This window comes from Pan paniscus, chromosome 8 (genome assembly GCF_029289425.2).
Source record: "Pan paniscus chromosome 8, NHGRI_mPanPan1-v2.0_pri, whole genome shotgun sequence".
Lineage (NCBI taxonomy): Eukaryota > Metazoa > Chordata > Mammalia > Primates > Hominidae > Pan > Pan paniscus.
In genome coordinates, this window is record NC_073257.2 from 38,790,810 (window position 1) to 38,806,028 (window position 15,219).

Consider the following 15,219-nt stretch of genomic DNA (forward strand, 5'->3'; position numbering starts at 1 on the left):
CTAGGCACAGGAGACATAAAGCCAAGTAAGGCAGGATTCCTGTGGTAACACAGCTCACAGTATGATATAAAACGTGCTGATCACTCATTGGTTTCTAGTCTCTCATGAAAGTAGGAAATGAGTTCATCTGCTAAGATTGAGCAGGTAGGTGGCAAGAGGAGGGGACTGAGGAGACTGCATATCCACGAGGAGAGAGTTTACAAGGAGGGAGCTGTGATTAAAAAGGAAAAACTGAAAGTGTTGTTTTACGAATACCCTGTAGTGCCTTAAGAATGCAAAGCTTCGGCCGGGTGCGGTGGCTCACGCCTGTAATCCCAGCACTTTGGGAGGCCAAGGCGGGTGGATCACGAGGTCAGGAGATTGAGACCATCCTGGCTACACGGTGAAACCCCATCTCTATTAAAAATACAAAAAATTAGCCGGGTGTGGTGGCGGGCGCCTGTAGTCCCAGCTACTCAGGAGGCTGAGGCAGGAGAATGGCATGAACCTGGGAGGCAGAGCTTGCAGTGAGCCAAGATCGCGCCACTGCACTCCAGCCTGGGCAACACAGCGAGACTCCGTCTCAAAAAAAAAAAAAAAAAAATGCAAACCTTCATTATTAGCTTTCTAAGTCTGATTGTTGGCCACTTCGTTGAAGATTCAAAGGTTTCACAGGTGAGTTAAGCTATACCCTTGTGAGTACTTTGACACCATTTGAGGCTGTCAGAGGCCTTGGCTGCACAGGTAATCTGCAGGGTGCAAAGCAGGTGAACACACATATGAGACAGCCCGGAGGGCCTTCCTGCAAGCAGCTGAGTGGAACTCACTCTGAAGAAGTGTTAGAAGATCCACAAGTAGGAATGAGGCCACAATAAGAGAAATTATATTTGGTAACTTGCAAGACCCTATGTCTGTCCCCAGGCGGTCCTGACCTGGGAACCCCTGAAAACATTAGCAAGTGTGGGATACTGTAGTGCTCTGTGTTCTTAAGCACAGCTTGATATGGTTAGTGACCCCAGGTAAGCTTTGGAGGTGTGTTCTTTTCGTGTTTCTTTAACTTTCTGATTGTCCGCTGAAGATCAGTATAGTCCCAATAGTATCTCCAGATCTTTTCAAATTATAATTCTCAATAAATGTAAACTGATGAAGAGAAATCCATTAATATTGTTTGTCTAAGTTTTAACACTTAACGGATACAATGTACAATTAATGTACATTGTTAACAATCACAAATGTTAACACTTAACTGATACAAATGTGATCATGATTGTTAACACTTGATACAATGTACAATTAGTGTACATTGTGAACAATGTAGTACAGTGTTAACATTCACAATTGCACTGTATTAGTTAATGTTAACAATCACATTGTTAGCACTTAACTGATACAATGTACATGAGTGAAGTGCACAGTCAGTGTGCTTCATTAGAAGAAAGCAAACTGAATTATATGCTGTGCCAGTCGTAGAGAAGTTTTTATTATTCTATGGTGAGAAAAGACAAGAACTAAAGGAAACTTTCAGTTTTGTTCTAACTTCACTCGTACGCACTGTTGGTGTTACTTGCATTATCACTGGTGACCACAACAAGTAACAGAATAGGATGGGTTCTGAAGGAAAGGACCCAGCCTCTGGACCACCCCTTTTCTTGAAACCTTCACTTTTCTTTGCCCCATGACTAGATTCTCCTGATTCCTCTCCTACCTCCCTGAATTTTTCTTCTGTTTTAGATTTATCCATCCAGTCTCACATTGTATATTTACCAAAGATTTGTCCCTGCAGCTTTTCTCGTTTTTTCTCTACACTCTCTCACTTCACAAATTCTTCTGACATTATGGCCTCAACAGAGAGCTCTACGTGATTGACACCCAAAGACATACCTCTCCCCCTCTCTTAAAACTGAAAAACGTTTACATTTTTTTAAAAATTGCCAACTACCTACATATCCTGCTACCATCTCAAATTCAACTGAATACACATCTCAAATGTTTCTTTTCCCATAGTCCTTTTCTTTTGGAATGGAACTATCCTTCTCTAGTTATATAAGACCCCCCGACTCTCTCTTCACTCGGGAGAGTTTCAGTGCAGAATGCATGCTAACCAATAGCATTGTTACTTTTCTCTTTAGAAAATGTCTTCCTTCCTTTTGAAATACTAACAAGGAAGACCAGAGATCTGCATTATTCACCTTATCAAACTCTACCCTTTCATATTAAGTATTTCAATTTGTTAACTTTCAAGAAAGACCAAACAGGGTACCTTCAATAGTTATTAGCGTGTCTGTAACAAGTATCAAAGCTTTAATGTTATTTTAAACCTACATGACTGATGTGTTGGAGTCCTTATTGAGCTTCTGTAAAAAATTATTCTTGTGATGGCTTTTGGCGGAACCTTGGATCAAAACTAGAGATTATAAAATAAAGCCACAGTTGTTCTAAAACTCCACTGCATTATTGGAAGAGTAAATACATATGGATATATTTGAGTTACTGTTGATTCTGAGGAAAACTTCTACATACTGAAAGAATGAATAATTTCTTCTTTTTTTTTTTTTTTTTGAGATGGAGTCTCGCTCTGTTGCCCAGGCTGGAGTGCAGTGGCACAATTTCGGCTCATTGCAAGCTCTGTCTCCCGGGTTCATGCCATTCTGCCTCAGCCTCCCCAGCAGCTGGGACTACAGGCGCCTGCCACCACGCCCAGCTAATTTTTTGTATTTTTAGTAGAGACGGGGTTTCACCGTGTTAGCCAGGATGGTCTTGATCTCCTGACCTCGTGATCCGCCCGCCTTGGCCTCCCGAAGTGCTGGGATTCCAGGCGTGAGCCACCGCACCCGGCAAGAATGAATAATTTCTAAAGAGAGCAATAGTAAATTTCCATCTACACTGAGATTATACTGCATAATATACAGGGGGAGAAGACCCTGGAATGTTTTTAAGTCCTTTCTTACCTTTTAAGTAAAATAATTTGTGTGTAATTATGCATATCATGAAGTGGGCTTTTTTTCCGTTCCATGTACTTCATATGGAAAAGAATTCAAAGGCTCCTCTGTTCTACTAAAAATAAGCTTAATAATAATAATTCCTTTTCTGAAAGTATTTCATTGGCCCCCTAAGTTTGCTGATAAAGCCTGTGGAGGGGGTGAAGGAAAGGAGCAGGGCAAGAGGGGATGCAGGCTGCTCCGGAAGTTTGGGTGTGATGAGTTGAGGACCCAGAGCACAGTTCAGGCCACTGCCAAAAGTGGCAGGAAGGGGAGTATCCACAACAATTTAGTGTCTCCTGCCCCAACCCCTATGGTGGCATCCAAAGCTTTGTGGTGGGATGATAGTTTTGTACCAATGGAAAGAGAAGTAGCAATAGAAAAAAGTGAAGACAGCAAGGCCTTCTGGTTGAGACATAATTAATTTAACCACTGTGAAAGGAATCCTACTCTGCCCCAACCCCAGCCTGGTGACAATGGAGTGAACAGTGAAGTGAAGATTGAGGACCATCCTAAAACAGGAGGAGAATCTAGTGGGAGGACGAGAAGGGGAATGCCACAGAGAGATGCAAACCCCAGGGTGTCCCAACTGACCACTAGGCTCATCAAGAGTGGAAGTAAAGCAGGGAAGTAGAGATGGGGAAACTATAGAGCAGGAAGTTCATCCTCTGCTGTTTCAGCAGAGAGCCTGAAAGTGTGATTTTTCCCTGGAGCCCACTACAGCAGAAGGAAGACATGAGGGAAGGAGAGGGGACCCCAAGGTCCAAGAAATTATGTTGTGGAACATCCTGAAGTGGAAACTTACCTTGTTGTAATTCATATTCCCTTAATGGCATTATTGCAGCATCTGGAAAATGCTAGTTATGCTACTTAGAATCACAGAGTCATGGGATTTGAGACTTATAAGAAAGAGATTCCTCATACAAGTGAGAAAACCGAGTCTCAGAAAGACAATATTAGAAGGTGGTTAAAGGCGTGGGCTTTGGGGTCAAATAGACCTGATTCAAATCCATATTAATCATCAACTCTGTGGCTTTGGGGGAGATTGACAGCTCTAATCCTCGGTTTCCTTCTCCATAAAATAGGAAACACATGACCACCTCAGGGGCTTATGGTGGGTTAATGAGATAATGTAGCACTTGTAACCACTGGCATGGCTGTATACATTATTCTTTTTCTGTCTGCTCCACTGGCATGTAAACTCCAAGAAGTTAGGGATTTTTGACAGTTTTGCTCCTGCTATATCCCCAGCGCCTGGAACAGTGCCTGGAAGTTACTCACGAATGTATACTGAATGATTCCTATGAAGTGATTAAGATAATTTCTGGAATTTAATGACAGTGGTTGTTGAAAATAATGACAACAATAATGACCACAGAAAGCCAAAATGCAGTATTCAGAAAAGCCCATATCAGCACTCACAGTCGTTGTTCAAATAATTATATTGTCAAGTAACTTAAGCAATAAATGTTCTTACTAACTACCTTACTATAAATATCTTTTTTTCCAGTGGAGAAAAAAATTTTCATATTTTTTACTACATTTATGCTGGTTTGGCTGAAAAGAAGAAACTAGCCCATTACAAACTGCCTGAAAATAAGCCTCCCAGGTAATCTACCAGGTTGAGCTTTCATCAATAATACTTTCACTTTTCCCTTAATTTTAGACTTTTATCCTTCCTTTTATATTTTTTTTAGGTACCTACAAAATGACCACCTCAGAACAGTACAAGACATCATGAATAATAGTTTCTATAAATCCCAGTATGAATTAATTGAGCAATGTTTCAAAGTCATAGGTTTTACAATGGAGGTAAGTATGAAAGACACTTGAACTTCTTTAGAAAGTATCTTTTTATCATCACTAATGTTAAGAGCATTTATTGAGTGATTAATATATACCAGCATAAGTGCTTTACATAAATTGAAACAGCGTTATGAAATAACTGGAAATATAATATTTACTTTATAAGTGAAGAAATAGTGGCCTTGAGATATAATTGAATTTCATTTTGTTCATAACCTTTTATTTTGCTTATACTTACATTTCCCATATACATATATGGGAAATATATATATAAATACATATATAATTTTACATAAATATATAAATTGCATGTTCTTTTTAGTGCAGTCTTTTTAATAACAACTTTATTAAGATATAATTTCCATACAATATAATTCACCTATTTAAGGTGTATATTTCAGTGACCTTTAGTATATTCATAGAGATGTGTATTCATGACCATAATCATTTTTAGAATATTTTCATATTATAAATTTTTAACCCCAAAAAGAAATATGGTAGCAATTAGCATATTTCTGATGCAATTCTGACTTCATCCCTACTTTCTATCACTATAAATCTGCTTTTTCTGGACACTTTACATACACGGGATCATATAATATGTGATCTGTTGTGACTGGTTTCTCTCACTTAGCATGTTTGCAAGGTTCATCCATTTTTGCAGCATGTATCAGTACTTCATTTTTTTTTAAAGAAAGTTCTTTAACGTTTTATTTTTTTTTAATTATATTTTAACTTCTAGGGTACATGTGCACAATGTGCAGGTTTGTTACATATGTATACATGTGCCATGTTGGTGTGCTGCACACATTAACTCGTCATTTACGTTAGGTATATCTCCTAATGCTATCCCTCCCCCCTGCCCCCACCCCATGACAGGCCCCAGTGTGTGATGTTCCCCACCCTGCGTCCAAGTGTTCTCATTGTTCAGTTTCCACATATGAGTGAGAACATGCAGTGTTTCGTTTTCTGTCCTTGTGATAGTTTGCTGAGAGTGACGGTTTCCAGCTTCATCCTTGTCCCTACAAAGTACATGAACTCATCCTTTTTTATGGCTGCATAGTATTCCATGGTGTATATGTACCACATTTTCTTAATCCAGTCTATCATTGGTGGACATTTGGGTTGGTTCCAAGTCTTTGCTATTGTGAATAGTGCCACAATAAACATACGTGTGCATGTGTCTTTTTTGCATGTGTGCATGCAAACATACGTGTGCATGTGCATGTGTGATAATCCTTTGGGTATATACCCAGTTAATGGAATGGCTGGGTCAAATGGTATTTCTAGTTCTAGATCCTTGAGGAATCACCACACTGTTTTCCACAATGGTTGAACTAGTTTACAGTCCCACCAACAGTGTAAAAGTGTTCCTATTTCTCCACATCCTCTCCAGCACCTGTTGTTTCCTGACTTTTTAATGATCACCATTCTAACTTGTGTAAGATGGTATCTCATTGTGGTTTTGATTTGCATTTCTCTGATGGCCAGTGATGATGAGCATTTTTTCATGTGACTGCTGGCTGCATAAATGTCTTCTTTTGAGAAGTGTCTGTTCATATCCTTCGCCCACTTTTTGATGGGGTTGTTTGATTTTTTCTTGTAAATTTGTTTAAGCTATTTGTAGATTCTGGATATAAGCCCTTTGTCAGATGGGTAGATTGTAAAAATTTTCTCCCATTCTGTAGGTTGCCTATTCACTCTGATGGTGTTTCTTTTGCTGTGCAGAAGCTCTTTAGTTTAATTAGATCCCATTTGTCAATTTTGGCTTTTGTTGCCATTGCTTTTGGTGTTTTAGACATGAAGTCATTGCCCATGCCTATGTCCTGAATGGTATTGCCTAGGTTTTCTTCAAGAGTTTTTATGGGTTTAGGTCTAATATTTAAGTCTTTAATCCATGTTGAATTAATTTTTGTATAAGGTGTAAGGAAGGGATCCAGTTTCAACTTTCTACATATGGCTAGCCAATTTTCCCAGCACCATTTATTAAACAGAGAATCCTTTCCCAGTTTCTTGTTTTTGTCAGGTTTGTCAAAGATCAGATGGTTGTAGATGTGTGGTATTATTTCTGAGGGTTCTTTTCTGTTCCATTGGTCTACATCTCTGTTTTGGTACCAGTACCATGCTGTTTTGGTTACTGTAGCCTTGTAGTATAGTTTGAAATCAGGTAGCATGATGCCTCCAGCTTTGTTCTTTTGGCTTAGAATTGTCTTGGCAATGTGGGCTCTTTTTTGGTTCCATATGAACTTTAAAGTAGTTTTTTCCAATTCTGTGAAGAAAGTCATTGGTAGCTTGATGGAGATGGCAATGAATCTACAAATTACCTTGAGCAATATGGCCATTTTCACGATATTGATTCTTCCTATCCATGAGTATGGAATATTCTTCCATTTGTTTGTGTCCTCTTATTTCGTTGAGCAGTGGTTTGTAGTTCTCCTTGAAGAGGTCCTTCACGTCCCTTGTAAGTTGGATTCCTAGGTATTTTATTCTCTTTGAAGCATTTGTGAATGGGAGTTTACTCATGATTTGGCTCTCTGTTTGTCTGTTATTGGTATATAGGAATGGTTGTGATTTTGGCACATTGATTTTGTATCCTGAGACTTTGCTGAAGTTGCTTATCAGCTTAAGGAGATTTTGGGCTGAGACGATGGGGTTTTCTAAATATACAATCATGTCATCTGCAAACAGAGACAATTTGACTTCCTCTTTTCCTAATTGAATACCCTTTATTTCCTTCTCCTGCCTGATTTCCCTGGCCAGAACTTCCAACACTATGTTGAATAGGAGTGGTGAGAGAGAGCATCCCTGTCTTGTGCCAGTTTTCAAAGGGAATGCTTCCAGTTTCTGCCAATTCAGTATGATATTGGCTGTGGGTTTGTCATAAATAACTCTTATTATTTTGAGATACGAACCATCAATACCTAGTTTATTGAGAGTTTTTAGCCTGAAGGGCTGTTGAATTTTGTTGAAGGCCTTTTCTGCATCTATTGAGATAATCATGTGGTTTTTGTCTTTAGTTCTGTTTATATGCTGGATTACATATATTGATTTGCATATGTTGAACCAGCCTTGCATCCCAGGGATGAAGCCCACTTGATCATGGTGGATAAGCTTTTTGATGTGCTGCTGGATTTGGTTTGCCAGTATTTTATTGAGGATTTTTGCATAGATGTTTATCAGGGATATTGATCTAAAATTCTCCTTTTTTGTTGTGTCTCTCCCAGGCTTTGGTGTCAGGCTGATGCTGGCCTCATAAAATGACTTAGGGAGGATTCCCTCTTTTTCTATTGATAGGAATAATTTCAGAAGGAATGGTACCAGCTCCTCTTTGTACCTCTGGTAGAATTCGGCTGTGAATCCATCTGGTCCTGGACTTTTTTTGGTTCGTAGGCTATTAATTATTGCCTCAATTTCAAAGCCCGTTGGTCTATTGAGGGATTCAACTTCTTCCTGGTTTAGTCTTGGGAGGGTGTACGTGTCCAGGAATTTATCCATTTCTTCTAGATTTTCTAGTTTATTTGCATAGAGGTGTTTATATTAATCTGATGGTAGTTTGTATTTCTGTGGGATTGATGGTGGTGTCCCCTTTATCATTTTTGTTGCGTCTGTTTGATTCTTCTCTCTTTTCTTCTTTATTAGTGTTGCTAGCGGTCTATCAATTTTGTTGATCTTTTCAAAAACCAGCTCCTGGATTCATTGATTTTTTGAAGAGCTTTTTGTGTCTCTATCTACTTCAATTCTGTTCTTGTCTTAGTTATTTCTTGCCTTCTGCTAGCTTTTGAATGTGTTTGCTCTTGCTTCTCTAGTTCTTTTAATTGTGATGTTAGGGTGTCAATTTTAGATCTTTCCTGCTTTCTTTTGTGGGCATTTAGTGCTATAAATTTCCCTCTACACACTGCTTTAAGTGTGTCCCAGAGATTCTGGTATGTTGTGTCTTCATTCTCATTGCTTTCATTTATTTCTGCCTTCATTTCGTTATGTACCCAGTAGTCATTCAGGAGCAGGTTGTTCAGTTTCCATGTAGTTGAGTGGTTTGGGGTGAGTTTCTTAATCCTGAGTTCTAGTTTGATTGCACTGTGGTCTGAGAGACAGTTTGTTATCATTTCTGTTGTTTTACATTTCCTGAAGAGTGCTTTACTTCCAACTATGTGGTCAATTTTGGAATAAGTGTGATATGGTGCTGAGAAGAATGTATATTCTGTTGATTTGGGGTGGAGAGTTCTGTAGATGTCTGTTAGGTCTGCTTGTTGCAGAGCTGAGTTCAATTCCTGGATATCCTTTTTAGCTTTCTGTCTCATTGATCTGTCTAATATTGACAGTGGGGTGTTAAAGTCTCCCATTATTAATGTGTGGGAGTCTACGTCTCTTTGTAGGTCTCTAAAGACTTGCTTTATGAATCTGGGTGCTCCTGTATTGGGTGCATATATATTTAGGATAGTTAGCTCTTCTTATTGAATTGATTCCTTTACCATTATGTAATGGCCTTCTTTGTCTCTTTTGATCTTTGTTAGTTTACAGTCTGTTTTATCGGAGACTAGGATTGCAACCCCTGCATTTTTTTGTTTTCCATTTGCTTGGTGGATCTTCCTCCAACCCTTTATTTTGAGCCTATGTGTGTCTCTGCACATGAGATGTGTCTCCTGAATACAGCACACTGATGGGTCTTGACTCTTTATCCAATTTGCCAGTCTGTGTCTTTTAATTGGAGCATTTAGCCCATTTACATTTAAAGTTAATATTATTATGTGTGAATTTCAGCCTGTCATTATGATGTTACCTGGTTATTTTGCTTGTTCTTTGATGCAGTTTCTTCCTAGCGTCGATGGTCTTTACAATTTGGCATGTTTTTGCAGTGGCTGGTAGCAGTTGTTCCTTTCCATGTTTAGTGCTTCCTTCAGGAGCTCTTGTAAGGCAGGCCTGGTGGTGACAAAACCTCTCAGCATTTGCTTGTCTGTAAAGGATTTTCTTTCTCCTTCACTTATGAAGCTTAGTTTGGCTGGATATGAAATTCTGGGTTGAAAATTCTTTACTTTAAGAATTTTGAATATTGGCCCCCACTCTTTTCTGGCTTGTAGAGTTTCTGCCAGGAGATCCGCTGTTAGTCTGATGGGCTTCCCTTTGTGGGTAAGCCGACCTTTCTCTCTGGCTGCCCTTAATATTTTTTCCTTCATTTCAACCTTGGTGAATCTGACAATTATGTGTTTTGGAGTTGCTCTTCTGGAGGAGTATCTTTGTGGCATTTTCTGTATTTCCTGAATTTGAATGTTGTCCTGCCTTGCTTGGTTAGGGAAGTTCTCCTGGATAATATCCTAAAGAGTGTTTTCCAGCTTGGTTCCATTGTCCCTGTCACTTTCAGGTACACCAATCAGATGTAGATTTGATCTTTTCACATCATCCCATATTTCTTGGAAGCTTTGTTTGTTTCTTTTTACTCTTTTTTCTCTAAACTTCTCTTCTCGCTTCATTTCATTCATTTGATCTTCAATCACTGATACTCTTTCTTCCACTTGATTGAATCAGCTACTGAAGCTTTTGCATGCGTCACATAGTTCTCATGCCATGGTTTTCAGCTCCATCAGATCGTTTAAGGTCTTCTCTACACTGTTTATTCTAGTTAGCCATTTGTCTAATCTTTTTTCAAGGTTTTTAGCTTCTTTGCAGTTCAAACATCCTCCTTTAGCTTGGAGAAGTCTGTTATTACTGATCGTCTGAAGTCTTCTTCTCTCAACTCATCAAAGTGATTCTCCGTCCAGCTTTGTTCCATTGCTGGTGAGGAGCTGCATTCCTTTGGAGGAGAAGAGGCACTCTGATTTTTAGAATTTTCAGCTTTTCTGCTCTAGTTTCTCCCCATCTTTGTGGTTTTATCTACCTTTGGTCTTTAATGATGGTGATGTACAGATGGGCTTTTGGTGTGGATGTCCTTTCTATTTGTTGGCTTTCCTTCTAACAGTCAGGACCCTCAGCTGCAGGTCATTGGAATTTGCTGGAGGTCCCTTCCAGACCCTGTTTGTCTGGGTATCACCAGCGGAGGCTGCAGAACCGCAAATATTGCAGAATGGCAAATATTGCTGCCTGATCCTTCCTCTGGAAGCTTCATCTCAGAGGGGCACCTGGCTATATGAGGTGTCAGTCGGCCCCTACTGGGAGGTGTCTCCTGGTTAGGCTACTCAGGGGTCAGAGACCCACTTGAGGAGGCAGTCTATCCATTCTCAGATCTCAAACTCCATGCTGGGAGAACCACTACTCTCTTCAAAGCTGTCAGACAGGGACGTTTAAGTCTGCAGAAGTTTCTGCTGTCTTTTGTTCAGCTATGCCCTTCCCCCAGAGGTGGAGTCTACAGAGGCCGGCAGGCCTCCTTGAGCTGTGGTGGGCTCCACCCACTTCGAGCTTCCCAGCTGCTTTGTTTACCTACTCAAGCCTCAGCAATGGCTGCAGCCTTGCTGCCACCTTGCAGTTCAATCTCAGACTGCTGTGCTAGCAGTGAGTGAGGCTCTGTGGGCGTGGAACCCTCTGGGCCATGCGTGGGATATAATTTCCTGGTGTGCCGTTTGCTAAGACCATTGGAAAAGTACAGTATTAGGGTGGGAGTGTCCCGATTTTCCAGGTACCATCTGTCACGGCTTCCCTTGGCTTGAAAGGGAATTCCCCGACCCCTTGTGCTTCCCAGGTGAGGCGATGCCCTGCCCTGCTTCAGCTCACACTCCATGGGCTGCACCCACTGTCTGACAAGCCCCAGTGAGATGAACCTGGTACCTCAGTTGGAAATGCAGAAATCACCCGTCTTCTTGTTGCTCACGCTGGGAGCTGTAGACTGGAGCTGTTCCTATTCGGCCATCTTGGAGTCAGTAGTTCATTTTTTTATTGTTAAATAATATTTCATTTTATGGGTATACTTCATGTTATTTGCCCATTCATTAGTTGATGGGCACCATTTGGGTTGTTTTTGCTTTTTGTCTATTATGAATAATGCTGCTATGAACATTCATGTACAACTTTTTGTGTGGATGTAAGTGTCCATTTATCTTTGATATATACCTAGCAGTGCAAATGCTGAATAGGGTAACTCTGTGTTTAACCTTTTCACTAAATTGTTCAACTGTTCTCCAAAATCACTGCACCATTTTACATTCCCACCAGCACTGTCTGAAGGTTCCAATTTCTGCATGTCTTCGTCAACACTTATTGTTATCTGTCATTTTGATTATAGTGATTCTAGTGAATGTGAAGTGGTATCACATGAGGGTTTGGGTGAATTTACCTAATAACTTATGATGCTGAACTTCTTTTTCATGTACTTATTGGTCATCTGTGGCTCTTTTTTGGATAAATGTCTGTTCAGATCCTTTGCATATTTTCTAATTGGGTTATTGTCTTTTTATTATTGAGTTGTAGAAATTTTTTATAATCTAGGTATACTAGCCCCTTATCAGATGTCTGATTTGCAAAAAAAAAATTATAGTATTTGTTATATTTTCCCTTTCTTGATGGGGTCCTTTGAAGCACAGAAGTTTTTAAATTGTATGAAGTTCAGTTTATCTGTTTTTTCTTTTATTGTTTGTGATTTTAGTGTTGTATAGAAAACCATTGCCTAATCCAAAGTCACAAAGATTTATGCCTAAGCTTTCTTCTTATAGTTGTATAGTTTTAGCTCTTACATTTAGGTCATTGTTCCATTTTGAGTTAATTTTTGTGCATATTGTGAAGTAGGGATCCAACTTCATTCCTTTGCTTCTGGACATTCAGTGTACCGGCACCATTGTTGGAAAGATTATCCTTTCCCCATTGTTCTTGGTCAAATATCAATTAACCACAAATATATAGGTTTATTTCTGGACTCTCAATTCTATCTCATTGATTTATATATTTATCCTTATACCAGTATCACACATGAGTATTGCAGCTATGTAATAAGTATTGAGATTGGGAAGCATAAATCCTCCTACAACTTTGTTCTTTTTTTAAAATTTTTTTTGGCTTTTCAGGGTCAGTCCCTTAAACTTTAATATAAATTTGAAGGATCACCTTGTCAATTTCTAGCACCTTTAAAAAAAATTTTTTTTGTTCAGCTCCCTCTTCCCCATCTTACCTCCTTAAATCTACATCTGCTCTCTTTTTCCTCCCCTAGTTAATGGATGTATACATAGTCCAATATTCCATATTTATTTACCTAGTCCTAGAGTCTTGTTTGTAGATACACACACACACACACACACACACACACACACCCATGCAAATGTTGACATATGCATATATATGGTGAGATGATCATTGTTTTATTAATATGGGATTATATTACACACACTTTTCTGTATCTGATTTTTCTTACTCAGCAATACCTGTGAAAATCCCTTCAAATCACCTAATATATCACTGAATCATCCCTTTTAAAGGTAGTATAATGTTCCACAGTGTGTACTACCATAATTTATTCAGCCATTCAGCCATGACTGGGCATATAACTATGAATGTTTCCAGATCTTTGCCACCATGAGCAAAGCTGAAGTATGTCCTTATTGACTGGTTCATTTCTTTCTGTGGAATAGGTTCTGTTCCTAGTAGTGGAATTTCTGGGTTAAAAGGTATATATTTTTAAAATTTGAATAGAACTTGCAAGATTGCCTTCCAATAGTTCTGTAGCACTTCACATTTCCACCAACAATACATATTAATACCCTTCCCCGACTCATTCCTGCCAGCAATGTGTTGTGGCTTTTTAAATATTTCCTAGTCTGGTGGGTGAAAGTAACATGTCGTTTTAAATTTGCATATCCTTGACAAATAATATATTTGAACATCTTTCCATTTGTTTGCCAGCTGCTGCTTGGATTTACTCTTATGAATTGTATATTTATATATGTTGCCCCTTTTATTGAATTATTTATATGCTTTATGTCAATTTGTAAGGGCTCATTGAATATTACAGACATTATATGTTTCTATCATTTGTGTTATAAATGTTTCTTTATACTTGTGTAATTTGTCTGTGACTTACTTTTTGTCATATTTGTTTACCATAATGAAGTTTTAAATTTTTGTTTATTCAAACAAATTTACATTTTTGTTCATAGTATCTAGGTCTCTACTTTCAGTTAAAAAGTTTTCCCCTAACTCTAGGTTGTATGTGTAGTCTCCTAGATTTTCTTTAAAGTTTAAAAAATAAATTTATCTTTAATCATTTGAAATTTATTTTATGGTACCAAATGGAGCACCACTTTTCTTTTATTCCAGATGGAGAGCCAGAATTGACTTATCCTATATTAAGGCCTTATATGACATGTAATCTATTTTTGATGCCTCTATTTTAGCCATCAATCTATGTTTTCTACTTTTACAGTATTCTGTTGTCTTGATTACAGTGGTTTGATTCTGTGTTTTTCTAGTAAGGCTATACCTGCTCTCACTTTCTTCTTTTCCATACTTTCCTTAGCTATTGTTTAGCATTGCTTGTCCATACAAACTGTAAGATCAATATATTCAATTCCAACAACCCCAGTTGGACTTTTAATTAGAATTATATTGAATTTATGTATTAATTTTTGGAGCACTGTCATTTTCATGATATGTATGTCTTCTCATCCCAAATTATGAAGTGACTTATGTACTTTTTGTCTTACAACTTTGTTTGTTTAGATGCTGTTTCAAGTTTTTAATAATAATCTATAGTTATATTCATCTGGAACTTGCATCTTATTTTTAAATTTATTAATAACTATGTTAAGGTTTTTATTATAAGGGAAATGAATTTTCCAATGGCAGAATTTTTGAGATATATAATCATGCCATTAGCAAAAAGAAGAGTTTTACCCCTTTCATGTCATGTCATGATTTCTTTTTCTTGTTTGTGCTTAGATCATCTAAGACTAGTCTAAGTCAATATTAAGTAATAATGATTATAGTTGGCCTCTGAGTCTAGTTTCTGATTTTAAATGGTTTTAGTGTTTTGCTATTTTTTGAAAAAGAATATGTATCATAATTAATTTCCTTTTATTGCTGTTTTATTTAGGGTTGTTATTAGGAATTCCGCTGAATTTTACCAAATTTTTTTTAGCTGCTATTGATATAATCATATTTTTTCCTACGGCAGTTTGTTGATGCCTCCTTATTCTGTTGATAGATTTCTTAATATTTAAATATCCTTACATTTCTGGAATAAACCCAATAGAGTCCATCTTTATTATCTTTTTGATAAATTTCTGTATCTATGAGCTAGTATTTTATTTCAAATTTTTGCATCTATATATTTAGCAATGAAATGTATCTTTTTTTTGTTTTCTTTTATATCAGATTTGATTACTAAAGTTACGCCAGTGAGCTTTTTTCTTTTTTTCTTTGGCCTATGTGAGTTAAAATCAGTTCCCAATGTTCTCTGAAGACAAGATGCACCTTGACACACATACATGAGTCTTAACCAGACCTACCGTATAGAAATTTCTGAGAGAGATCTAGTATTCTCTGC

General features: G+C 38.0%; 1 protein-coding gene across 14 annotated transcripts in view; it reads left to right on the top strand.

Moving 5' to 3' along the window:
• The window catches only part of MYO3A (myosin IIIA), a 285,436-nt gene that overhangs the window by 164,378 nt on the left and 105,839 nt on the right, over positions 1-15,219 (top strand). For all 14 annotated transcript variants that reach the window (XR_612315.3, XM_008974870.3, XM_003821407.4 and 11 more), the window contains 2 exons: positions 4,468-4,566; positions 4,655-4,769. Coding sequence is in view for 13 of the 14 variants with exons in the window: in XM_008974870.3 (XP_008973118.1) it covers positions 4,468-4,566; positions 4,655-4,769 (214 nt within the window). In the remaining variant the exon portion in view is untranslated. The remainder of the gene's footprint in view (positions 1-4,467; positions 4,567-4,654; positions 4,770-15,219) is intronic.